Source organism: Sciurus vulgaris (assembly GCF_902686455.1).
Source record: "Sciurus vulgaris genome assembly, chromosome: 12".
NCBI classification, from domain to species: domain Eukaryota; kingdom Metazoa; phylum Chordata; class Mammalia; order Rodentia; family Sciuridae; genus Sciurus; species Sciurus vulgaris.
The window spans coordinates 12,953,113-12,979,419 of record NC_136473.1 but is presented as its reverse complement, the minus strand read 5'-3'; the positions used below and the strand labels follow the sequence as shown (position 1 = coordinate 12,979,419).

The window sequence follows — 26,307 nt, the reverse complement described above, 5'->3', positions numbered from 1 at the left end:
CCCTCCCCGCCCTGCCCAGCTCCGCTCTTCCCGTCTGAGGTGGCGGTCGGCCTCACCTCCTCGTCAGCTCCATTTTACCTCTCCTACGCTCTTCCCTTTCCCTCGGCCCGAAACGGCCGAAGCACCTTCCCGCCTCCTTGGGGTGGCTGCAGAGCCTCTGCGCTTTCTCTCTCCTGGGATCCTCGGTCCTCGCCCTGCCCCGCCATGAATGAGGAGTACGACGTGATCGTGCTGGGCACCGGCCTGACGGTGAGCTGCGGGCGGAGGGGTGCGGGGCGGCCCGCGCTCTGCGGGCCCCGGGGCAGCGCGGCCTCCCCTCGCCCAGTCTCCCGGCCTGGCCGCCACTCCCCCGCCATCCGGTGGCCGGGTGGCGCTGGACGCACCCCCGGGCACACGACGGCCCTGCGTCCCAGACCTGCCGGCCTGTGAGTCTCCTCGGGGGCTGCCTTTCGCCGTTGCCTTGGTTTCGGGGAGGGGGATGTGGCTAGTGGAAATGGACGGATTTGAAGGAAGCGAGCATTCTCCAAGTTTGCGGCGAAACACCAGGAAATGGAAACCCAGGCGGTGCGTCTGTGAAGGTAGTCAGTCGGGTAGTAACGGCCGAATAAAAGCAGGTGAGAAGAAGCTTCACCCTTCTGCAGAAATGGAGAGGAAAGGGGGGGAAAACACTTGCCCTGGGGGTGCTGCTGCTCCTCCACTTCCCTTTTGGTCTGTGACCTCTCGCGATTGGAAGCGGAGAGGCACTAGGCAGAGGGGGAGGTGTAAACCGCTCGCAGTGGCCTTTCCTAGTTAGCCTGCAGCCGCTGCCACTCGTGTCTTTGACTGCCAAAGCCCGGGAGGTTTCGTGACAAGTCATTGAATAGGCACTGCTCTAAGTTTTTGGAGAAAATGCAGAGATTAGTTTTTCTTTCTTTTTAAAATTCCTCCTCTTCCAGATAAGCCATGTTGCTTCCTTTGAAGTACTCTCTCAACCCACTTACTGAGCATCGGTAGAGTTGGCAGTTAGTTTTCTCAAAACTTGGATGTCAGATGCTTTGCACCTGACTTTTGCCATTTTTTCCTTTTGTTTGGTTTATTTCCTGCCTCCGCTATCTGTTCTGAATGCTTTCTCTTAAGAAACGTGATGGATTGCTAGAGGCCAAGATCTTTCTACTACTTAGCTCCCTTCAGGGAGTTAGGAGATAAATCAATAACATGAGAATAAATTCCTAATATACGAATGCAAGGCATATCTAATGCCATGGTATATTTATTTTTCTATACATCTGTCTGCTTAGAGTTCTTTAGAGAATATTCTGCAAATAATGCAGGCAGGTTTTGTATCTTGCACCTTTCCTATTGCTTTTTTAAGAAAATGAGAACTGTTCTTGCAGAAGACTTCAATTTGTAGAGAGGACCATTCGACTATCAGTTTTTTGGGGAAATTTGAAATTCTGATGGGGCTACTAAATCGTGAATACTGATGTAATGTAGATGAACACTGTTGTAAATCTTGTGAATTCCATATAGTCCGATCGCGAATGCCTGAGTCATTTAATATAAATCACCACTTAAAATTTTTTGAAATACGTTTTCTCAGAATCAGATTAATTTTTATAAAGCTAACACCCAGAAATAACTACTTTTGATTTCTCTAGATGAGAGAAAACCTTTGCGCTTTTATTCGGCTGATTTTTTTTTTTTTTTTTTTAAGGAAAAGGTTATCTTTCTGTTTATAGTGACTTGTGATGATTGCTGAACATCCATTTCTGAATATTTTATTATATTTGAAAAGCTCAGAAATAGACTTGTGACAGTCTAGGAAATAGTACTAAACAGATGTGATTATTTGTCCAGAAAGTCATTTAGTTATTTAAATGTGGGGAATTTGGTTGAATTTCTTTTTTGATGCTAAGTTGGGGAAAATGTTGGATGCCTGAATGAATAGGCCTACACACTGCAGGTTTTTTGTTTTTGTTTTTGTTTTTAACTGCCTAATTAGGATCTCAAGCTGAATTTAGTTGTTTGTGGAGGATTTTGGCCAATCGGATGGGTAGTGTTGCTGCCAGCAGTTCTAGGAGCCAGTTCATTCCCCTCTTTTTTCTATGATTATTGCTAGTCTTTCAGATTTGCTCATGATTCAGGTCAGGTGAACATAGACCAGTGAGTACAAATGCATCATCATGCAAGTTTCCACCTGCCTAGTTCAGAAGCATCACTTTGTATCTAAGGTGGTACACAGTCTTATAGGATAACAAACAAGTTAAGATAATACACTTTATTTAAATTTGCATTTGGAGTGTGAACTTTTTGTTGAGTGGTGGATACATACTTACCAATTTCTGCTGTGGTTTTATAGCTAGCTATGATAACTCTTCAATCTGTTAGTCTTCCTAGATTATTTTGTGAGATGTTCTTTGAGAATTATATCAATTCAGGGCAATCACATTGCTGCCATCATTGGTAGGAGTAGTCATGATAGAGGGATTCTGATTTTTAGTGATACCAGGACTTAGATGGCAGTTCAATGTGGAGGTCACCAAAGTTTAAAACCCTCAGATTAAAATTAATTTTGAGTATCTGAAGTGAACATACCATTTACTTTCCTTAATTTTTGGTTTATAAATATTTAGTACCTAATACTTAAGACCCTAATAAAGGTATATGGTATCAAGTATAGATGCCAAATATTACATGATGTTCCTAGAACTTTGCGTGTCAGGAACTTTTACCGTTAAAGGAGTATGAGGAACTGTTGGAGATTTGTATATTGCTTTAGTTGGCATTGTTTGTATCAGTTGTCTGATTAGCTCATATTAATCTACAATTTTTCCATTTTGTTTTATTTATTGTTAGTTTTTACAAACAATAGATCTCTACAACATGCCCTAAATTTAAAAAATGTAACACATTTCAAAAATTTAAAAAATACATTATAATGAGTCTTAGGACTGTTGTACAATGATACAAATGGTACAAAATCATAAAATATGAGCCCACCATCTGGATGACATCCAGTAGTTACAGTTAATTCACAAATGTTAATAGTAACTTTAATAAAGAAGACCTGAAATGATTTGGTAAAAATTAAAGTCTTTATTCTGAGGGAAAAAAAGAGTGTTCTATATATTTGAATTTTATAAGGAATTGTGAGTTATTCCTTTAAAGAACTATAGCTTTTAGATAAAAACCTTTATAAATGATATCATAACTTCTTTAACAAACTAAAGAACATTATTAATTTATTTGATAACTAAGATTTTTATATCACAAGGATTAATTATTATCTTAAGCTATAACCTTATGAAGCCATTAAGACCTAGGAACTTCGAGTCTCAGTCTCCCCCCCCCCCCCCCCCCCCCCCTGTCTCTCCTTTGGTACTGGGAATGGAATCCAGGAATGTTTAACTACTGAGCTACCCCAACCATGTTTGTTTTTTTGTTTATTTATTTAGAGACAGAGTCTATATAGTACTATATTGTATTCTTTTAGCAGTGTAGAGACAATCTTTTATTATGAGTTTAGAAGAATCATTGGACTGGCAGATATTTTTTTTTTAGCTTCAGTTAACTTTTGGTTGTATTTGTTCCAGGTGATGGCTTTGAAGATAGTTACTGTCAGCTCATTGATTTTTCTGTATCTTTCAATTTTTGGGCCCTTTATTTTAGTTCTTAGCCTTCAGTGCTCTCTTTAGATCCAGTGGGTCATGCTTTTTGGCAGTAGAGTGTGAAAAGTTATATGTGGAAGCTGTGCAACACTCAGAGTTATTTGCTGTGATTTTTCTCTTCAAAAGTTGAACCCTGGAGTCCACTTCTTTTGTTAACTGGGAATATGACTGGTGTTCCTGTTTTTTTTTTTTTTAAAGAACCTGGTTTCGAGATTAAAGTACTTTCATATATTATATTGAACTATATGTGTTAGTACCTTTTTTTTTTTTTTTTTAGCAAGTTAACTGTTTAGATGCTGTTAGGGCTGATTTGTAGTTATAAAATACTTTCAGTTCTGTTTATCAAGATATCATTAAGAAAATGAAAAGTCACACCACAAATTGGAAGAAAATCTTTATGCTACATGTAAAGAATGAAGGACTTAATATATCTCCAGAATATATAAAGAACTTTTCATAAAGCAATAAGAAAATGACAGGAAACCCATTTTAAAAGTGAGCAAAAAATTTGAATGGATACTTATTAAAAGAAGATACCCTAGTCTTAGTCAACTACAAAAAATACTAAACCTCATTAATTATCAGGAAATTCATCTTAACAAGAATGGGCTAAAATTAAAGACAACATTAAGTTTTGGGCAAGGATTTGAAACTTCAAAGACATGTTTCATATACTGCTGACAAAAGTGTAAATTGTGCAACTATTTTGGAAAGCTGATTGGCAGTGTTTGCTGTCCTTGTTAGCTAGCTAACAGAAATGTATACTTGAAAGCCATGTGAGAGTGTTCATAGAGCATTGTTTGTAATAGTCAAAAACTGGATACTTTCCAAGTGTGGACTAAGTAAAATGTGGTATATCCCTTCAGGGGAGACTTCTGCAGCTTTGTTACTCAATGTGTGGTCCATACATCAACTGCATCTGCATTGCTGGAGAATTTAGCTAAAAATGGAGTAGTTTAGGATCCACTCAGGTACATGAGTCAGAAACTATATTTTAACACCATCTCCCCCATCCTAACTATGGACTCAGATGGGCCCCTCCAGGTTGATCAAGTCTCTTGGAGTCATGGATGCAACCTGAAGTTTTAGAAGTTTTAGAATCTATTTAGGAAATGCCAGATCAGGTACTACACTTTAATATTCTCTGCTTGCAAGATTAGGTATTCCTTCTGAAACGGTACAGAATAGTAAATTTTTGGTTTTTCAGGCCATATGATCTCTGCCACAATTATGCAACTGGGGGAGTGTGAATATAGCTGTAGACAATATATACATAAATGGGGCATGGATATATACCAGTAAAACTTTATTTAAAAAAGTAGTCAGCATGCTGAATGTGGATTATGTACCTTAGGGATCCCTGCTTTGTAGCAATGAGAATAAGCAAATTATACCTTGCACAAAACATGAATCTTTAAACAATGTTGAATAAAAGACGTGAGATCAACAAAATAAATACATGATTTTATTTATATGGAGTTCAAAAACAACAAATCATTGCTGTTAGTAGCATGAGAGTGAAGGTGGTGGTGGTTATGAGTGAAACAGGGCATGAGGAACTTTCAGAACATGTTTTGTTTCTTGAATCATTAAAAACTATGCACACTTGTATACTAAAATCAAACCTGATAGTTGTTTAAATCATTTTAAAAATGTCAAACAAATACATACATCATAGAGGAAAATTGAAATTTTTATGTTAAAGAATAAATGTTTCAAAGTCAAATAGATTATTAGGGGAATGAAATCGTACTTCTCTGCTGTCTAGGGTATTTTGGGCAAACTTGAGAGACACTAAAATTTATAAATGTATGTGGAATTTCCTATGTCTTCAAAAATAAATCACTGATCTCCAAAATTCTGGTATAAGGTTTCCAAATGAATGTATACCCCATGTCTGTGTTACTACTTACTAACTGATCTTTCCTTTTTTGTGTGTATTCTTTCTTCTTGATCCCACTGCCAGCTCTCATCTTGTTTGATTTGTCTGAATTTGTCCAGGCTTTATCATTTTTCAGAATGACCACTGACGATTCAGTTGTCAGTTTAGTAATGGTTATCCTTTATCCTGGAGGCTTCTTCCTTAGGACCCTATTTCTCAAATATTTTGGTCTAGCTTCTGTTTACACTCTTAAAGATTGAAAATCCTAAAAAAAAAAACTTGTTTATATAAGGGTTGTTTCTGTCAATATTAGAAAGCAACAGAAATTTAAAAAATTAATGCACTTAAAATAACAGTAATAAACCCCATTACATGTTAACATGCATGACAATTTTATTAAGTGTAACTTTTTCAAAATTAAGATTTATGAGGAGACCATTATTGTCTTACACTTCTTGCAGATCTCTTTAATGTCTGACTTTATAAAAACTACTGTGTGTAGTTTGTTGTGATAATTGTCTATCTGAAGTTTATGAAAATAATCAGAACATACAAATGTGTATGTAGTTGGATCAAGAAAGGAATATAGTAATAAGCTTATAGATTATTGTTGAAATTCTTTTATTTACATGAAAACACAAGCATCAAATTTTTAAAAACTGAATTGTAATAATAACCCAAAAACTCATCAATGGTTTGATATTCTGATACATTGAAATCCATTGATAGAGCTTACACTATATATTCCTCTCTTTTCTCCACTGCATGATTTCAGAACATTTTTCCTATGTCATTTGGAAACTAGCTTACTGAGTAATGCAGATTTCCCCAATGTTGACACACTCATTTTCCAATAAAAAAAAAATCATATTTGTTAATACTGTCACTGAAAAGTCATTTAGAAGTCAGTATTAGGGACCTGATGTATGTGCCCACAATTTTAACTTCTTGTTGTTTGCAACAAATGGTGTTAGTTATTTTCCTTTATTTTTGAGAAAGTGCTGACAGATACCTAAACCTGATTAATCATAGTTTGTTAGTCAGTTGGTTTTTAAAATCAAAATGATGATCTGTGATTTGGTAGCTCAGCTTACTAGTCAGTGACTTAAAAGATTTTTCCTGAGCAATAAGTACTGTATATTTCCCATTTTATTATACAGAATATAAAAAGAATGTATAAAAGATATATTTTAATAAACTAATTTCTGTAGTTCATTAAAGATACCTCTTAAGCAAGTGCCTGTTAGTGAATATAATAACTGCTAGTTGTTTAGAACCTCTGTCTTTGTTTTCTTCACCATTGATTTTGCATCATCAGTGCTAATGCAAACCTAGTTTTTAAAAAGTGACTCAATGTTCTTGGTGTTGTTATGAAAAGTTGTTTTTGTTTGTTTGTTTTTTGTGGCAGGGTCAGGGTGCTGGGGATTGAACTCAGGGACACTCAACCACTGAGCCATATCCCCAGCCCTATTTTGTATTTTATTTAGAGACAGGGTCTTACTGAGTTGCTTTGCATCTTAGTGTTGCTGAGGCTGGCTTTGAACTTGAGATCTTTTTTGAACTTGAGATCTTTCTGTTTCAGCCTCCTGAGCTGCTGGGATTACAGGTGTGAGCCGTCATGCCCAGCTGTGAAAATAGTTTTAATGTTGGGAGCCATTGAGGTCCAAGACCACCCTTTGAATTCTGGTTATTTTAAGGCTTTCTTCATGGAATATGTCATGTTGCATGAATATAAATGTTAGTTACTAAGAATTCTTTTTTTCTAACAAGAGAATTCTTAATGACAGACTTTCTTTTTTAAAGAAGAATCAGTTTTAAATATGTTGTGAGACTTGCCTTCTTTTAAAGATACTTATGTTTTCCCTGTAGGAATGTATTCTGTCTGGAATAATGTCAGTGAATGGAAAGAAGGTTCTTCATATGGATAGAAACCCATATTATGGAGGAGAAAGTGCATCTATAACACCACTGGAGGATGTGAGTGTTAATAAAAATTAATATGCCTTTTATATTTTGAATGTTTTACTAGTTAATCTTCATTTTACTCCTTAGAGATGGTTTTAATTTTTTTTTTTTTTTTTTTTTTTAATTTACTAAAAAGAAAGTCTGGAGCACCATAAGTTTTTTAGGAGCTTCTTGTTTAGGACTGTAGAAATTTTAATTGTGACCTTTTGTTGCCATCTAGTGTCTATTATCTTTCAAAGTTAATAGAATGTAGACTAGGAAAATTGATGGGGATGGAGGGACTAACGTACCAAGCACAATGCCAATGCTTTCCATGTGGGTGTTATTTATTCTCTGAGTCACTCAAAGGCATATTTTTATCCCCATTTTTCGGGTTACAAAATAGTCTCTGGAGGGTTAAAATTTCAGGGATTGGTTGTGAACCTGTGTTCTACAATTCCAAGCTTAGTTCCCTTTGCTTTATTAACCTATTTCCTGCTTTTTTAGGACATGGCCACATGAAGCATATTAAAAAAATTTTTTCTTCCAGAGCTGGGGTCAGGGCCTGGAACATGCAAGGCAAGCACTGTACAACTGAGCTACCTCCCCAGCTGCACATGAAGCACTGTGTCTTACTAAACTCATTTATTTCTCTGTGTGGGGCTTATTAAACATCCACATGTATCCACCATTAACTTGGACCTCTTAGTTCAGGTGACGGCCACGAAATTTCTTTGTATATAGTCTGGAGCGATGTGCTGTCACCATTCCTTCCACACACAGCACATTTATTAGCTAATAAGTTTTAATAAGTTGAGCACATTTTCTTTCCCTTTTTTTCTTTTTAAAATTTTTTTCTTATGGCGAATATATTCAGAGACATGAATTTTTATTGCGTATCTACCAACTTTACTTATTGTTTTTACCTTATCAGTAAGATTCATGAAATTGAGTTAATATTCTCAAATTTTAAACTGCAAGCTTCCTTTTATTAAAGCTGCTCCTCAACTTAGGAATTATAAGTTAGCTCTTCCTACTACTAAACACCCCAAACCAAAAATCAAAAACCCCCAGAAACAAAAACAACACAAAGAAGTTTTGGGGAGAGATGGATATCTTTAATACTTTTTGGTGGTAGTATCATGGGTGTGTACTAGTCTCCAAATTCGTCAGGATGTATACATTAAGCATGTGCAGTTTTTTGTATATCAATTATACCTTGATGAAGCTTAAAAAGCTATTTACTAGAACTAATTTTAATTATCTTTTCTAGTTTGGAGAATCCAAAATTTATTTTTAACTTTGTAACTAAAGAAGCAAAATTGGTGGGGTAACGACATTTATATGCCCCCTAATGTGATGCAGTATGATGTAATCAATAGTTTCTTACAAACTAATGTGATCCTCTCAAAAGAAAAGTGCGAAGACTTTCAAAGATGAGAATAAGAAGAAACAACAAAAATGCAATGCTTAATTGTGGTTTTAAAAACAAAACAAAAAGACTACTAAAGAGCTACATAAACCTTTTGTTAGCTTTTTATATGGGGGAAGAATGAGTTTGATTTCTACAAATAAAGGGGTGTACTTGAAGAACTAGAGTGTCACTGACAGTTTTGTATTCTTGTTTTCCTGCTAGTGAAAAACAAATTAAAAATTTATACAATATTTACTCTATTTTAGTATTCACAAGTTGGTTAACCTATTTTACTTACATATATATTAGGACCTTGCTAAAATTTTTATCTGGTAAAAAATAAAATTCCCTCATTCCTTACCTCTTGTAGTAGTATTTCCTTATTGTACCAAAGCCACTTCATCACGAATACTTGTATAATGGAAAATTAAATTTTGTTACATTTTGTTTTGCTTTTAGTTATACAAAAGATTTAAATTACCAGGACCACCACCAGCATCAATGGGGAGAGGAAGAGACTGGAATGTTGACTTAATTCCCAAGTTTCTTATGGCTAATGGTAAAGAATTCTGACTTAATTTATGAAAGTACACTGGATCTGATTTGGAGGTAGAAATTATCTCTTGAAGAGAGAATATTGTGGGTGTGACGAACTGGATTTTGTTGAATGGCAATAGTATGGTTAGTGATATGGTCCATTAGAGGTGTCTGGAGTCAGTAAGTTAAGAATGGAGCGAAGTGGGTGTGACTTATTAGTAAATAGCTCTAGAGAAACAAAGATATGATGTAGCACAATATACCAAATTTTGCAAGCATTTTGTGAACATAAGTTTTGTGAAAAATCGTAAACATTTGACATAGCTCTAAACATTGGTACTTATTAGGATGTGGTGTAGTCCATACCAGAATTGTAAACATTTGTAACAGATTTCCCTCTCTATGTTTTGGTGACAGTTTTAGATAACTGGCCCTTTAAAAATGAAACATCTTAAAAGTTTTTCTTGTGTAGGCTTTTAAAATTATTTTTGTTCATATTTTCTCTCTTTTTAGAGGCATGAGATATCCTTTTAAATTGCAGTGTTATTAGCACTTGATGACACTGGAAAACTAAATTCTTGGTTATCAAGGTCTATGTTCTATGAATAAAGTCTATGCTACCCTTTCCTCTTTTTTTTTTCTTTTTTTTTTTTTTTTTTAGTTTTTATTACATAGTTCATTTTAATAGAAAGAGACCTTATTTGAATTTTCTCTAAAATTTAAAATTTAGTTTAGCTAAATTCTTTTTGTTTTAGAGTTTGTTTTAGAATTTAGCTAAACTCTAAAACAAAGTTTTATTAAATAATATTATTAAAACTAGGGAGCAGTTAAGTAGAAAGAAAGAAAAGCAAATTTACATAATTATAATCTCACTATCTAGATTTAATCATGGTTAATATTCTGGTGCATGACAGTGTTTTTGATCCCAATTAACATATTGTTTATTTTAGCCAATGTATTATGAATGTGTGTATGTGTGAAACCCTTTTGTATACTTGTTGAATTGTATTATGGGGACAAAGACAACAATCTTTTTAAAAAGTCTTTTTGTTTTTATTGCCACATTTTCTTTTCACCATTGATATTATCCTATCCATTTCCCAGTATCCCCCCAGCTCCATTTCCAGAATCTTTCTCAACCCTTGATATTATTTGTTTTGATTGCCATTGTGTCATTAAGAGGCAAAATCTGTACTTTTAAAATGTCTATTTTTTAGAGAATGGTTAGATATTGATTGACTTTCCTATTTAGTAAATTGGCCAGCCTTGTGTTAGTACATTTTCCCATTGAGGTTTTTCTGTTTTTCCTTATTGATGTGAAAGAGCTCTTTATAATTAAGATTACCCTTTTAAAGATATGTAATTTGCCTTATAATTAATTAAATTTTTTTTCTGTACCAAAGGCTTTTTTCATGTCATATTGATCTTTTTTCCTTTCATTGTTTTTTATTTGGGAGGGGGTGGGTTATGCTTAGAAATTTTCTTTCCACCTCGCCTCAAGCTTATTAGAATGCTAATGGTTGTTTGAATGATTTTACAGTTTCATTTTTTTTGTCATTTTACCATATAAGTAGATTCATATTTATTATGAAATTTATGTGCTTTGTTTTCCTGTTGGTTGAAAAGTAGAGACTGAATGGGTATGTAGCTCAGTGGTAGAGTATTGCCCAGCATGCATTGAGGCCCTGGGTTGAGTCTCTGGGAATACATGCACATACACAAACACACACACAGACGGTAGAGATTGAAGTTTATTATTCAGGACGGCCAACCACTTGTCCTTCAATACCATTCATTCTTTTTTCTATGTTGATTTGAAATTTTATCAAGCATTAATTTCTTAACAGATTACATTCTTACACATGGTGTCTACATATTATTTTCCCCTAATTTGGTGACCAGTTAATATAATTATACAGTATTATCTGTACAGTTATAATTGTACTTTAATATCTGGTTGCATAAGTCTCTCATTACTTACTTTCTTGTTCTTAAAAAAGAAAAAATAGTTTTTTATGTTTGACAACTTTAGTATGTGTATCTTCAAAGCAGCTTTAAAATAATTTTGGTTTCACAGGCTTGCTGTTTTTGTTACATAAGAATGTTTGGGCTTATAGGCAGGTAGTACTTTTACTTGTATGCCTGGCTTTTTCTATGCATGGTGTTGATGTTCACTTTAATAAATATAAATTGACTTGGAAACTGAAATATTTTGGGAGTTGTTTCTTTGAAATATGATAGAAACTGTAAAGCAGCCTAAATCCATTTACAGTAATACTGCAGTTCTAAATCTCATACCTCTAATATTTCGTATCTTTGGCAAGTTATAAAAATTATTAATGTTGAAGTCATAACATTAGAAACTTCTATATCTGCAGTAGGTATGCATCCTGGTTTACCATTTAAAATATGGCTTTGCAGATTTGTTCTGTAGGAGCTATTGGACAATACTAGGAAGAAATTGGGAAGCCATTAGTATTAGTAAATGTGCATTTATTTCTGTTAATTTAAAATTTTTTAGTTGTTGTTGGACTTTTATTTATTTATTGGTTTATATGTGATACTGAGACTTGAACCCAGTGTGTTATGCTTGATTAGGCATGCGCTCTATCACTGAGCCACAACCCCAGCAAGTTAAATCTGAAGTTTGAATTCTGTGACTTTTTTAGGTCAGCTGGTTAAGATGCTGCTTTATACAGAGGTCACTCGATATCTGGATTTCAAAGTGACTGAAGGGAGCTTTGTTTATAAGGGAGGAAAAATCTACAAGGTTCCTTCCACCGAAGCAGAAGCCCTGGCATCTAGTAAGTAGTTTCGTTTTATCTTCTCAGGATAATTAGATTTTTATAGTAGAAAGGAATCTCAGAAATCCATCTATCCAGTCAACAAATATTTATTGAATGTCCATCATGTGCTAGATACTGTTCTAGGCAGTGGAGATTACATTAGTGAACTTAAACATTCTGTACAATTAGGAAGAGGAGAAGTTTCTTTTTCATTGTCTTTCTAGTAACTGCATGTTGCTAGTAGGAAGAGCTGAGGGTCTACAAGGTGGTAGTTTATAGTGTCTGTCCACCTTTTAGTGTAAAAAGCAGGGAATGGATTATCTAGTATTTCTCTAAACTAAGTAACCAATAGGGCAGTCAACATCCACAGTGATATTGATCCCTTTGTAGATAAGATTTTTTTCAAAGACTTATTTATTTTCTTTGTATCTAATAAGAGACATAATTTAACTTATATTTAATTATTGACTGTAATTACTTGTTACTGGGGGTAAACTTAAAGACTTTCTAACCTGTATTAATTTTGTGGATTATATTTTAAAGTGTGAAGCTGGAGGTGCTGTTATCCAAATTTCTCATATCTTAATTTACATTTTGCCTTAGGGGCCTAAGTTAATGACGATCATGTTTAAATTTTCCTCTTACACTTTTTTTAATCCCTTAGTGTCCTAGTGTGAGTGTATGTTTTTTGAAAAATTCTTTTTTAGGTTTAATGGGACTGTTTGAAAAGCGTCGCTTCAGAAAATTCCTAGTGTATGTTGCCAACTTTGATGAAAAAGATCCTAGAACTTTTGAGGGTATCGATCCTAAGAAGACCACGATGCGAGATGTGTATAAGAAATTTGATTTGGGCCAAGATGTTATAGATTTTACTGGTCATGCTCTTGCACTTTACAGAACTGATGAGTAAGTGTTTTGGTTTTTAAGATTTGTAATTTTCTTGGAATGCTGACTAAATTTCCAGGTTCTCCAAATTGGAAATTCTAACAAAACATAGAGCTGTGTTATACTGTAAAAGAAGAAGTTCTAGTTGTTTAGTGTTGGAACCTTTTAAATGAAGTCAGAAGGTAGTGAATTGAAATCTCTTCAATAAAAGATTTTGAAATTGAACAACTAAGAAAGAAAATTAAAACCCTCTTCTAATATTCATTTCTTTTCCAGCTATTTAGATCAACCATGTTGTGAAACCATTAATAGAATTAAACTTTACAGTGAGTCTTTGGCAAGATATGGCAAAAGCCCATACCTTTATCCACTCTATGGCCTTGGAGAGTTGCCACAAGGATTTGCAAGGTAAGAGCCCATTTTTAACTGATTAGCTAACATCTCACTGATTCTGAATTTTATCTCACACAGGCACATGAGCTTTGGTTTTAGCAATGAGACAAGGTGTTCATGTATTTTTCCTTTTTTTTTTTTTCATGGTGTTGAGAGTAACATGTTTGCAAGTGCTCTTCCGATGAAACTTATCCCCCATTCTTTTATTTTTAGTAATGTAAAATTTATGCACAATGAAACATCTTTGGTTTAAAAAAAAGTTTGACAAATGTACTGACCCTGTGTAACCACAGCCCCAGTCAAAATATAAAATATTTTCCCTAGCCCAGAAAATTTCCTGGTTTTGTAAACAATACATCCCCTTTCTCCTGCATTACATTTGTGATTTCTACCACCAGCTTATTTTGCCTGTTGTTGAAGTTCTTATTGATGGAATGATACAGTGTGCATGCATTTGTGTTCTTTGCTTATGCTTAACAAAATTTTTGACATTTATCCATGTTAATGCTGATAATTCATTCTTTTTGTATATGAATGTACCATTCTCCTATTGATAGACATCTAGAATTTCACTCTGGGGCTTTTCTTTTCTTTTCCTTTTTTTTTTTTTTGTGGTGCTGGGGATTAGAATCCAGGGCCTTATGTGTGTGAGGCAAGCACTCTACCAACTGAGCTATATCCCTAGCCCCCTGGGGCTTTTCTTAAAGCCATTCTTAAATTTTTGTGTACAATTAGATTTGCTGGCTGATGTGACAAGTATATGTTTAATTTCATAAGAAGCTGCCAGTTTTCCATAGTAGTTGTACAACTTGTATGCATTCAGCAATATGAGAGTTCTGGTTGCTCCCCATCCTTATCAATATTTAGTGTTGTCAGCTTTATTCTTTACTTTTTGGCTGCACTGGGCATTGAACTGAGAGCCTCAGGTATGCTAGGCAAGCGCTCTACCACTGAGCTACATCCCCAGCCCTGTCATTTTTAAAAATTTTAATCACCCAATGAGTAGAATGCCATATGAAATGGTTTTATTTTGCATTTCTTGTGAACTAAAATTAACTAGTTTTTCATGCACTTACTGACTATTTTTATAATTTTATGCTGTGACTGTTCAAATCTTTTGCAGATTTTTAACTTGGTTTTTTTTATTTTTTATTTGTAGTTCTTTTTTTTTTTTTAATATCTTTATTTATTATTTTTATGTGTGCTGAGGATTGAACCCAGTGCCTCGCACGTTCAAGGCAAGTGTTCTACCACTGAGCTACAGCCCCAGCCCAAGATTTGTATATCTTGATGTATTGTGGTGCCAAGTCTTTTGTCAGATATATATTATAGATATTTTCTCAGTCTCTGGCTTGTCTTTTGTAATTTTTACATTTTGATAAAGTACTGTATATCAAAATTATCTTTTTATGTTTGATGCCTTTTCTGTCCTAAGAAATCTTTGCTTACCCTGAGGGCACAAAGATACTCATGTCTTTTTCCAGAAGTTTAATTTTTGCATTTTAATCTGTCATTAATCTTGAAATAATACTGGTTTGTTGAATGAGGTAGGGCTTGAGGTTCATTTTTTTTCCCCTATACCTGTATTTAGTTTTTTTTTGTAGCATTTATTGAAAAGACTTTCTTTTCCAGGTGGTCTTGGTATCTTTATGGGGAAGTAATTTGGCCATGTAGGTGGGTCTGCTTTGGGATTCAGTTTTCTTTCAGTGATTTTGTGTTCTTTTTTTTTTTTTCCTTATATCATTACCACACTGTCTTGATTGCTATAGTTTTGTAGTAAGTTTTAAAGTCAGGTAATGTAAGTCCTCCAGCTGTGTTCTTTTTCAGAATTTGTTTTGGCTATTTAGGTCCTTTGCATTTCTATGTACATTTTAGAATCAGGCTGTCTCTTTCCAGGACAGATACTTGCTGGGAGTTTGATTGAACTGAGTTAAATATATAGATTAATTTGAGGAAAATTTTCATCATCATAATAGTGAGTTTTCCTATTCATTTTAAAGTTATTTGCTCCTAATATATAGAAATAAAATTCATTTTTGTATATTTGTGTCTCGTGACCTGCTCATTAAAGTAATTCACTTATTCAACTAGTTTTATGGGTTTCTTAAAATTCTCACATACATGGTCGTGTCATGTGGGAATATAGAGGTTAACAATCTTTACATGTCCCCCATATCTCTTACCTTTATTGCACTGGCTGGGACTTCAAGAACAATGTTAAGGTGGTAAGAATGGACATTCTTACTTTGTTCCCTGAGTTAGGGAGAATGTCTTAAATATTATACTATTAAATATGTTTTCTGTAGTTTTGATAGATGGTTTTATCAGATTAAATTCCTCTCTATTCATAGTTTACTATGAGTTTTTATTATGAATGGGTATTGACATTGAGTTAATCATGCAGCTTTTCTTCTGTATGTTAATATAATGAATTACAGATTTATTTTTTAATGTTAAAAAACCTTGCATTCCCAGGACGAGCTCCTTATTCATGATGCATTTGCTTGTTTATTGTTGAACTTAATTTGCTGACTGACTGTGCATATACAACTAATGCAAATAACAGATACATTGAGTTGTGTGTTTGTTAATGATATTGGTTTATAAATCTTTTAATGTCCCTATTTGTATCAAGGTTTGGTAGTCCATAAAATGTTTGGAAGAGTTTTCTCCTTCCTTTTCTGAAAGTTTGTGAAGATTGCTATTGATTTTTCTTAAAGTTTCATAGACTTGATCAGTGAAGCCATCTGAACCTGGAACTTTCTTTGGAGCAAGGCTTTTGATTGTTAATTTTCTTTTAATAGAAATTAGCCTATTCAAATACACTAGTTCTTATTGTAGTTTTGTGGTTTTCAAAGAATTTGACTATTTCAAGTAAGTTTTTGAATTTATTGGTAAAAAGTTGTGCTTAGTGTTATTATCTTTTTATCGTACATAAGATCATTAGTGATGCTCCTTCATTCTGGTGATTGGTGATTTATATTTTCTTCTAGGATTTAATATCATTTATCTTTTACAAAGTACCAATATTCTAGCTTCATTAATTTTCTCTATAGTTTCCTATCTTTATCAATTGCTTTTTCTTAATTTCTTCCCTTTTTTTGACTTTTTATAGTTGAAACATGTTTGATTTTATACTTTTCACATGTGATACAAGTTAAAAGTTTAATTTCCCTCTAAATCTGCTATCCACCATGGTACCACTGTATTTCTTTTGCCCCCTCCACCCCCCCAAAAAATTAGAGTTATTTGGAAGAATAATTACTTCTAAACATTTGGAGAATCTCTCTAAATATTTTTGTTATTAGTGTCTAATTTCATTATGTTCAGGGAACAAACAATATTAATGTCTTTGAAATTAAGGCATATTTTATGGTTGAATATACAATCTTAGTGAATATGCTCAGGAAAAAAAAAAGTATATTTTACATTTGTTGGGTGGAGTATTCTATAAAGAGAACTGGTAGCCAGGCGTGGTGGTGCACACTGTAATCCCAGCAACTTGTGAAGCTGAGGCAGGGCGACTGCAAGGTCAAAGCCAACCTCACCAGCTTTAGTGAGGCTCTAAGCAACATAGTTGAGACCCTGTCTCTAAATAAAAAATATACAGGGCTGGGGATATATAACTCAATGTTAAAGTGCCTCTGTGTGAATTCCTTGGTGTACCTAAAAGAGAAAAATTGTAGAAAGATTCAAAGGTATGTTCTTTTTCTAGTTCTATCAGTTTTCTTCTTTTGTGTGTGTGTGTGGTGCTGGTTGATCCCAGGACCTTGGTCATGCTAGGCAAGCAGTCTACCACGGAGCTAGATACATCTTGTATCCCCAGCAACGCTGTTCTTGAAGACAGCGTCAGCATATAGTTGAATAATTTATTTATTTTAGTCCATTGTGACAATGTTAGCTTTTTTTTTTTTTTTTGGGTGCTGGGGATCGAACCCAGGGCCTTGTGCTTACAAGGCAGTCACTCTACTGACTGAGCTATCTCCCCAGCTCCACAATCTTGGCTTTTTAATTGGAGTATTTAGTCCATTTACATTTAATATAACGAACCATTATAGTTTATGGTTTAATATAATAATCCATATAGTCCCCACTGTTTACTGCTCCTGTTTTTGGATTATTTTCTAGTATTTCATCTTGATTCTTCTGATAGGTTTTAATCTTTACCTTTTTGTTTCATTGCTTACCCTACAAATTATAATCTTATCACAGTTTATATTTAGACTTAATATTGTACCATTTTACATAAATATAAAAACTTCACAACACTATCATTTTATTTACCATTTTCCTTTTTGCTATTGTTTATATTTTACATTTCTCACACTTTATAAGCCCCATAGTACAATGTTGATTTTTTTGCATTAAGAAGTTTAAAGGGATGAACAGAAGGGCTGGAGGTGTAGTTCAGTGGCAGGGCACTTGCCTGGCATACATGAAGCCCTGTTTGATCCCGGTACGTGGTGGGTGGGAGGAACAGAAGGAAAATACTTTTTTAGTTAAGATTTGAAGAGATTTTTATCACAGATTTTTTTTTTTTTTTGGGGGGGGGTTCCTTTATGGCTCTTCCTTTTGTAAGGTTTCCCCAATGATTAAAAAAAAATTTTTTTATAGTTGTAGATGGACAGAATGCCTTTATTTTTTTTTTTTTTTATTTTTTATGTGATGCTAAGGATTGAACCCAGTGCCTCATACATGCTAGCCAAGTGCTGTGTCACTGAACTACAGCCCCAGCCCCCCAATGATCTCATGTGATGCTTCAAATGCTTACAGTACCTCAAATCAGTAAGGCTGTAGGCTTCCTGTTTCTGTTGTCTGCTCCAAGTTAAAGGACTAGAGAAGTAGTTCCCTTAGGGAAAGCAGTGTAAACCACCCAAGAGCTCAGCCAATTGATTCTTGTCATTTTCTGACTACTTTAGGCACTCTCTAGTGCCTTCTGATAATGTTCAGTGCCTTCTGATAATGATATACATAAATTTAGTTGTAGGTGGACACAATACCTTTATTTTATTTTTATGTGGTGCTGAGGATCAAACCCAGGGCCTCATGCATGTAAGGCGAGTACTCTACCACTGAGCCACAACCTCAGCCCCTGACAGTGTTTAGTTTTTAAGTCCCAAGTTATATTTATATGCAGGAGGATAAGACCAATGAATATAAGCTATTCCTGTTGCTGGTCAGTGTCTTTTTTCTCTCTCAGTATTCAACTGTATGACAAATTTGTGTTTTTTATTCTATAATTTATACTTTAATGAATTAAGCTAATATCCTTTTAGATGGTAATTTAGCAAATATATTGCCTATAATTCATATAGAGCTAAGGAGGGAGACTTTAGCAATTAAAACATTTATTATAATTGAGATTTTAAAAACTTTTTAGGCTGAGTGCTATTTATGGAGGTACCTACATGTTGAATAAACCAATTGAAGAAATCATTGTGCAAAATGGAAAAGTGGTTGGTGTAAAGTCTGAAGGAGAGGTGAGTAACTTGTACAATTTTAAAAATACTGTGTTCTTGTGAAGAAAATGTATTATCTACTAAGTACTTATTTTACTATGGCCATTGATGCTAGATTTCAGACTACATGAGATTTCTTCATGAAAGGTAGTATTCATCACAACTAAGGACTAATATAGTTGCTTTTTCTTATTTTAAAAACAAATTTATCCTTTCCATTGTGTCAGTTGTTGCTGAAGACCAAAATGTCCAGTATTATGGATGATAATACTACATATTTACAGGTGAGTATGCCCTATGTAAATGGTGTGAATTGGCACCTGTCCACACATTGTGGAGCTGGCAGTCCTCACAGGTGGAGTTATGAGTAGTTCCATAAATCTGCATTGTAGATAAATCACTGGTAAGTGGTTATAATGCATATTCTAGTTCAGAAGGTTGAGGGGGCTCTGCCTTTTCTTAAAAGCTCTCGCAGATCATGATACTCTTGGTCTGCCAACAGTAACTGAATAAAATGGCAGATGACTGAATGGTTGTGGCGGAATAGGAACCAGGTTTCTAGGCCCAAGTGTTTTAGAGATATATAATCATCTTTGTACCTTCTATCTCCTGAGATATTGACTCTTCATAGTTTTTATATTTTCCAGGCTACTTCTTTATAATCTTTTTTTGGGGGGTAGAGGGGAAGGTACCGGGGATTGAACTCAGGGGCACTTGACCACTGAGCGACACCCCCAGCCCTATTTTTTTTTTTTTTTTTTTGTATTTTATTTAGAGACAGGGTCTCACTGAGTTGCTTAGCCTCACCATTGATGAGGCTGGCTTTAAATTCTTTATCCTCCTGCCTCAGCCTCCCAAACTGCTGGGATTACAGGTGTGCACCACTGCCGCCGGCTCTTATAATCTCCTTTTATCTTGATTGTCAGTACAACTGGCTTACCTACTTTAAATGAAGAACTACAAATCCATTAAAGAAAGAAATCAGATTGTTTGAAATGTTCATTAAAGTATTTTATTGATGACCACTTGTTAGATGTATCAGCAAAAATAGCACCAATCATATCCAAAGGACCTCACTCTTAGACCACTTTTTTTAGTATTTAACCTTGTTTTATGAATAGATTATGAACAATAAAGGATAGTAAAAGACTATTAGAAATTATAAACATAGAAAATTTAAACAAACCCTTTAGAGCGAGTAAGATCTGAAAGACGTCTTACACTCTTAAAAGATATAACAATACTGACTTACGTCCTTTTGGCAAAACAGGGTGGTTCCCGATTCTTGGTCTTTCCTGTCAAATGATTGACTTTGTGAGGATCCTATACCTTCTTTTGTCTGTAGAGTTACATTGTTCACTCTTCAGTTCTTGAGTTTGGGAAAATTTATCTATGATATTGTCACTTGAAGAGCCATAATCTGAGAGTCACTTGTCTGATCATTTCACCATTAGCATTGTGGTCCTCTCTAATTCTGCTGTTTTCTAATCCTGTTAATTTCTTTCTTTTGGCCCGTTAATAGGCAGAAAATGAAAAACTCTGAATGCTCTGTTTATTGAAAGCCACAGGTGACAACAAAATAACCTTGGTAGTCTCTAGTCTTATATATGTTCTTGTAAGAAGATGGAATATATATAAGAACTGAAGGATGACATTTTACTGGTGCTTTGACCTTCTGACAGTTGGTTCTGCCATTCTTTTATTACTTAATTCCTAAAATGATAAAATGGTCAAATGTTTCAAGGTAGGGCAGATATCATCACCAAGATCTCACTGTGTATAATACATTTATAAAGGGGTTCACTGGCCATGTAAGGTAGATGTTTTCTATTTTTTTGGAAGACCTTTAAGGGAAAAAGTTGTGAAATATCAGTCCTTACAAATCAAGCCATTCACAAAAACAAACTCAAAAAGTTTTAAAATTATTTTGCTGTTCCTGATGGTATCTCCTGGCCTAAATGCCAAATAATCTCCTTTTACTAGTTGGTCACCTGAACTTCTGAACTTCTGTTATTTGAGATCTGTCATATATCTACCTGTGCTTTCAGCACAATAGTTGTTTGGGAGTTAAGGATACATGTTTTAATCTGATTAAGTTCTTTCCTTCTCTTGCAGGTTTTTCTTTCATTTCACTCTGCTGCACACAGCAGAAAGCTGCCTTTCTTAGGAAACTTTAGGGCTTTGCCATGAGAAAGACACGGGCATAATACATTAATCTTGGAGCTAAAGTTTTACTTAAAAAGCAGTCTTAAGATGATGATTTTGGTCTGTTTATAATGCTAGTCTTATATATTCATTTATTTTTTCTTTGCCAGGACATGCACATATGACAACCCTTATATACACCATATAATTTAGTCCTAATAGCAATCCCTTAAGGACAGGTAGAGCCAGAATTGGAATTCTGATCTGCCCTATTCTAAAATGTATACTTCTGAATACTATGCACCTGTCCAAGGAAAATTTATATGAACTGTGGGAAAAGCTTGTTTTACTAGTTATCTATAGTTCACAAATATAAGAAATTCTGTTCAAGGGAAAATTAATATATTATTTTTTGTTTTTTGTGGAGCTAGAGTTCAAACTCAAGGCCTTACATGTGTTAAAAAAGCGCCATACCACTGAGTTACATCTTCAGCTCAGGATACCGTATTAAACACTATAAACCACCCCCCCCCAGTTGAAAAAATGTGATTTGAAGTACACAAAACATGAAAGTTACCATCCTTGCCATTTTAAGTGTACAGTTCTGTAGTTTTAAACACATTCATAATATTTTATAGCCATAACCACTAAGCATCTTTTCATCTTATAAAATTGAAACTCTGTACCCATTAAACAGTAACTCTCCATTCCTTTTGTCCCAGTCCCTGGAAACCACCATTCCTTCTCTGTGATTTCGACTACTTTTAAATATCTCACATAAACAGTATTCATTTTTTTGTGAATAGTTTTACATTTAGCACCAGTATCTTTAAAGTTGACCTAAGTTGTAGCATATGTCAGAATCTCATTCCTTATTAAGGATGAATAATATTCCACTGTGTGTGTAAACCCCATTTTGCTTATCAGTGGACACTCGGGTTGTTTCAACATTTTAGCTATTTCAATTAATGCTGTTATGAACATTGGCGTACAAATAAATTTCTCTTCAAGACATTGCTTTTCACTTCTTTTGAATTTAAATTTAAATTGATCATATAATAATTCTGCTTTTAATTTTTTTGGGAAACAGCCATACTGTTTTTGATGGTTGTAGTACCATTTTACATTCCCTTCAGGGGTGCAGTTTCTCCACATCCCTGCCAACACATCCCTGTTTTGATAGTAGCCATTCTAATAGGAGGTGGTATCTCATTGTCTTTTCACATTTATTAATAAGCCATTTGTTTTCTTTGGAGAAATACCTTTTCAAATCCTTTGCTTATTTTCGAATCATGTCAGGTTTTTTTTTTTTTAATTGTTCTTTCAATCCCTTAGATGTATCCATGTATATTTTCTCCCATTCTGTGGACTGCCCTTTTACGCTGTTGATAGTGTTTCTTCTTGGTACAAAAATTAAAATTTTTTCATGAAGATTGTCTATTTCCTGTGTTTTTGGTGTGTAAGAAATTACTACCAAATTTAATATCATGAAGCTTTTATCCTACATTTTATTCCAGGAGCTTTCATAATTTTATATCATTGATCTATTTTATTTTGTGTGTATGGTGTTAGGTAAGGGTTCTACTTCATTCTTTTGTCTGAACTCTTTCTTGAGAAGATTGTCGTATTTGTACAGATTGGCCATGGCATCTTTGTCAAAAATCATTTGACTGTAAATGTGAGGGTTTATTTCTGAGCTCTTATTTTAATCCCAGTTACCTTTGTCAGTCTTCATGCTAGTACCACTGTGTTGACTACCTAGCTTTTTAGTCATTCTCAGCTTGATCTTTTTCAAGATTGTTTTGGCTATTAATTCAATCCTTATGATTCAACATGAATTTTAGTTACTGCAACAACATTAAGTCTTCTAATCCATGAACATGGATTTCCCATGTGCTTATGTCTTTATAAGATCTTTTAAAATGTCTTCTTATAGATTGCTCGCTGTAAGCAGCTCATCTGTGACCCCAGCTATGTAAAAGATCGGGTAGAAAAAGTGGGCCAGGTGATCAGAGTTATATGCATCCTCAGCCACCCCATCAAGAACACCAATGATGCCAACTCCTGTCAGATCATTATTCCACAGAACCAAGTCAATCGAAAGTCTGGTGAGTTTTGAAGACATGCAGATATTGGATTGCTTTATTTCATCCTAAATTCCTAACTTTATGTGTGGTTAGTTTACATATAGGAAACATAATGTGATCCTTTCAGCTTCTGAGGATCCTGCAGCATGTGTTGAAATAAACTAGAAGCCCTGCCTTGGACCTGTATCCATCACTTCTGACCTCACAGTTTCTTCCTCTAGGATGAATAAATGGAATAGGTGAATTCTCACAATCTCCTGGCTCTAACATGAGTGACTATGGAGGTTTATGCTGATAAGTTCAATTGAATCCATTACAGTTTTGAATTGATGACATAGTTACTGCTGTGTCATCATTTGTGAACTTAATTCTTATATTTCATTTTAGCAAAGTGTTCATGGCTTTGAAATTAGAGTTCTTAATTTGTTTGCTTTTAACCAGTTGTTTTCAACTGTTAGGTGTTTCCCATCTTTCTTTCAATTAGAAGCCCTACATCCTATGTATCTAAAATTCAATTTATAAGGGGTTATAAGCTTTTAAACAGTTAAGAGATAGCTGTATTATGATTTTTTTTTTCCACTTTAAGAAATCACATTGCAACCAGGTGTGGTGGGTGGTGCATACCTGTAATCCCAGTGACTGGGAGGCTTAGATTTGAAGATTGCAAATTCAAGGCCAGCCTCAGTAATTTAGTGAGGCCCTAAACAATTTAGTGAGACCCTGTCTCAAAACAACAACAACAACAACAACAAAACAACAAAAAACCCAAAACAAAAATGGCTAGGGATATGTCTCAGTGGTTAAGCACCCCTGGGTTCAACCTCCAGTAGTGGGGAGAAATCACGTTGCAGAACATTATCAGTAGAACAAAGGGACTTAATCTTATTGTTCCCAAACAGTCCCTGGGTTTCTGAAAATGTACATAAAAGGAGCCCAATAATTTTCTACTTGAGAATATAGAATACTGGTATACCGATCAAGTCAGATGTCAGAAATTATTATTGCCAACTTAAAAGTAATTTATGCTGACCTACAATTTTTAACTAATAAAAGGAGGAAACCAATATTTAATAAATCCTTTCTTAGCTATTCAGAATGTTTCCAAATGTGCAGGGTATAGAGCAGAAAATAGAAGATAATATGGTGCTATGACAGAGCTGGAAAGGAATTTTATTTCCAAGTTTAGCAGTTCATAGTCACATCAATCCTTAATCTCTAATAGGTTAAAGAAAGTTCAGGTTATTAAATATTTGCATATTTACCACTACCCAGTTTGCTTTCACATAGAGCTTAAGCTTGTAGGAGCAGTAACTCAATGAAATATAGTAAAGCCTGAGGGCACCCTTGTCCCAGGTTTATACACTTCAGGCCTCGAACTGTTGTTATTATTTCTAGATATCTACGTTTGCATGATCTCCTCTGCACACAATGTGGCAGCGCAAGGAAAGTACATTGCCATTGTTAGTACAACTGTGGAAACCAAGGAACCTGAAAAAGAAATCAGACCAGCTTTGGAACTCTTGGAACCAATTGAACAAAAGTGAGTGCTGTGTCAGCTAACATCCAAACTGAGGCTTTATTTTGGTTCTGTGGTGAGGTGAGCAGGAGAACACCACCGGCTGACCACCGGCCAACGATGGCTGCTGTGTGGGCAGTCTTGAAGTGCTTCATCTCTACCAGTCTTCCCCTCTGGGCTTAAAAATTCAGGCAAAGCAGTGACTTGGTGTGGGACCAACTAACTTGCCAATTTATTTTTCCCCTTCAGATTTGTTAGCATCAGTGACCTCCTTGTACCAAAAGACTTGGGAAAAGAGAGCCAGGTAAGTGTGGAGATCTGTAAAGGATATGTTAGGTTTTATTAGGAAACATCTTGTAAATACTTTTAAATATTTGTAATTTTTATTTCCAGATCTTTATTTCCCGCACATATGATGCCACAACTCACTTTGAGACGACCTGTGATGACATTAAAGACATCTATAAGAGGATGACAGGATCTGAGTTTGATTTTGAGGAAATGAAGCGCAAGAAAAATGACATCTATGGGGAAGACTAACAGCAGTACACATTAAAATCTAATTAGGACAAATTTAATATTTGACAAATAATGCATATTGTATGAAATCAAAATTGTAAGGCCTGCTTTTGTAATCAAAAAATGGAGAGATTGAAGAGCATTGTATCAGTAAATACTCTTCCCCTTCATCTTTCTAATATCATGTATTAACTTGTTTTCATGGAGTGGCTATTCAGAATTGGCCAGTTACCACATTCTGTTCAATTTAACTGAACTGGCTTTTTTTCTAGTGAAGGAGCAGTTTTAAACATTGTGATATCAATACAGAGAACTTGATACAGTATTTGTATCTTTTAATCAGGGTAGATTTCGCAGTTGTGTGCTTCTGCTGCTCAAGAGCTGGATTCATACAATTTGTGTGCCATCTTGACATTAAGGAGATTCTAAATTGAATATTCCCTATAACTACATTTTGTGTTAAGTATTATGGCAGGGCCCAAATACCATAGCCAAAAGTTTGGTTTATGTGGGCATAAACTTCTAACCAAACTCCAGACTTAGGGATTCGTTTGGAGGAAGCCAGTATGTGGTTTTTTAACATAATAAAATTGATGAGAAGGGGAAAGGAACCTTTCATTAAAAAGCAGGTAAAATGTGGAAGCATCTTTTGTACCCCAGGTGTGGCTTCTTGAAATGGACCAAGCTGCAATGCAGTATTGATTTGACAGAGCCTCTACTTCAATGATGTCTATCCCAAAATGGCTCCAAATGATTTCTGTACTGCAAAATAAAGCCAAACTCTGGAACCCACTGCCCTCTGTATTGGTCTGTTTGTGTCCTGATTGTGAGGGCCACAACACAGCTACTGCCTTGCCTTCAGGAGAGCCAAGAGTGATGCTGGAGCTGGGAACATGGTGTAGCTTCTGACCTGGATGCATCAGAACAGCCCATCCTCTGGCTTTACTGTGAGTATATACCTCATATTTTATTTCTGACAGAATGACTAGATTCTTCTTTGGTAATTTTACCAGTTTTAATAAGTGAAATCAGGTGGAAGAGGAACTTTAGCACCCCTCCACCCCACCGTACTGGGGATTGAGCCCAGGGACAT

At 34.9% G+C, this 26,307-nt stretch overlaps 1 protein-coding gene across 1 annotated transcript; it reads left to right on the top strand.

Annotated features, from left to right (window-relative positions):
- Nucleotides 1-34: 34 nt before the first annotated feature.
- On the top strand, nt 35-26,006 carry GDI2 (GDP dissociation inhibitor 2). Its single transcript, XM_079107566.1, has 11 exons — nt 35-249; nt 7,399-7,506; nt 9,347-9,446; nt 12,094-12,228; nt 12,918-13,116; nt 13,372-13,503; nt 18,869-18,968; nt 23,029-23,200; nt 24,575-24,719; nt 24,945-24,999; nt 25,089-26,006. Exons 1-11 carry the CDS (start codon nt 205-207, stop codon nt 25,233-25,235), a joined length of 1,338 nt encoding a protein of 445 aa, XP_078963692.1. The 5' UTR covers nt 35-204; the 3' UTR covers nt 25,236-26,006.
- The last annotated feature ends 301 nt before the right edge of the window (nt 26,007-26,307 follow it).

What these genes read in the sequence shown, in the direction of transcription:
- GDI2 (XM_079107566.1), top strand. Translation starts at nt 205, where the DNA reads ATGAATGAGGAGTACGACGTGATCGTGCTGGGCACCGGCCTGACG. An exon ending in TGCTGGGCACCGGCCTGACG is followed by an intron (nt 250 to 7,398) that starts GTGAGCTGCGGG and finishes TTTTCCCTGTAG; the next exon opens with GAATGTATTCTGTCTGGAAT. An exon ending in CTATAACACCACTGGAGGAT is followed by an intron (nt 7,507 to 9,346) that starts GTGAGTGTTAAT and finishes TTTTGCTTTTAG; the next exon opens with TTATACAAAAGATTTAAATT.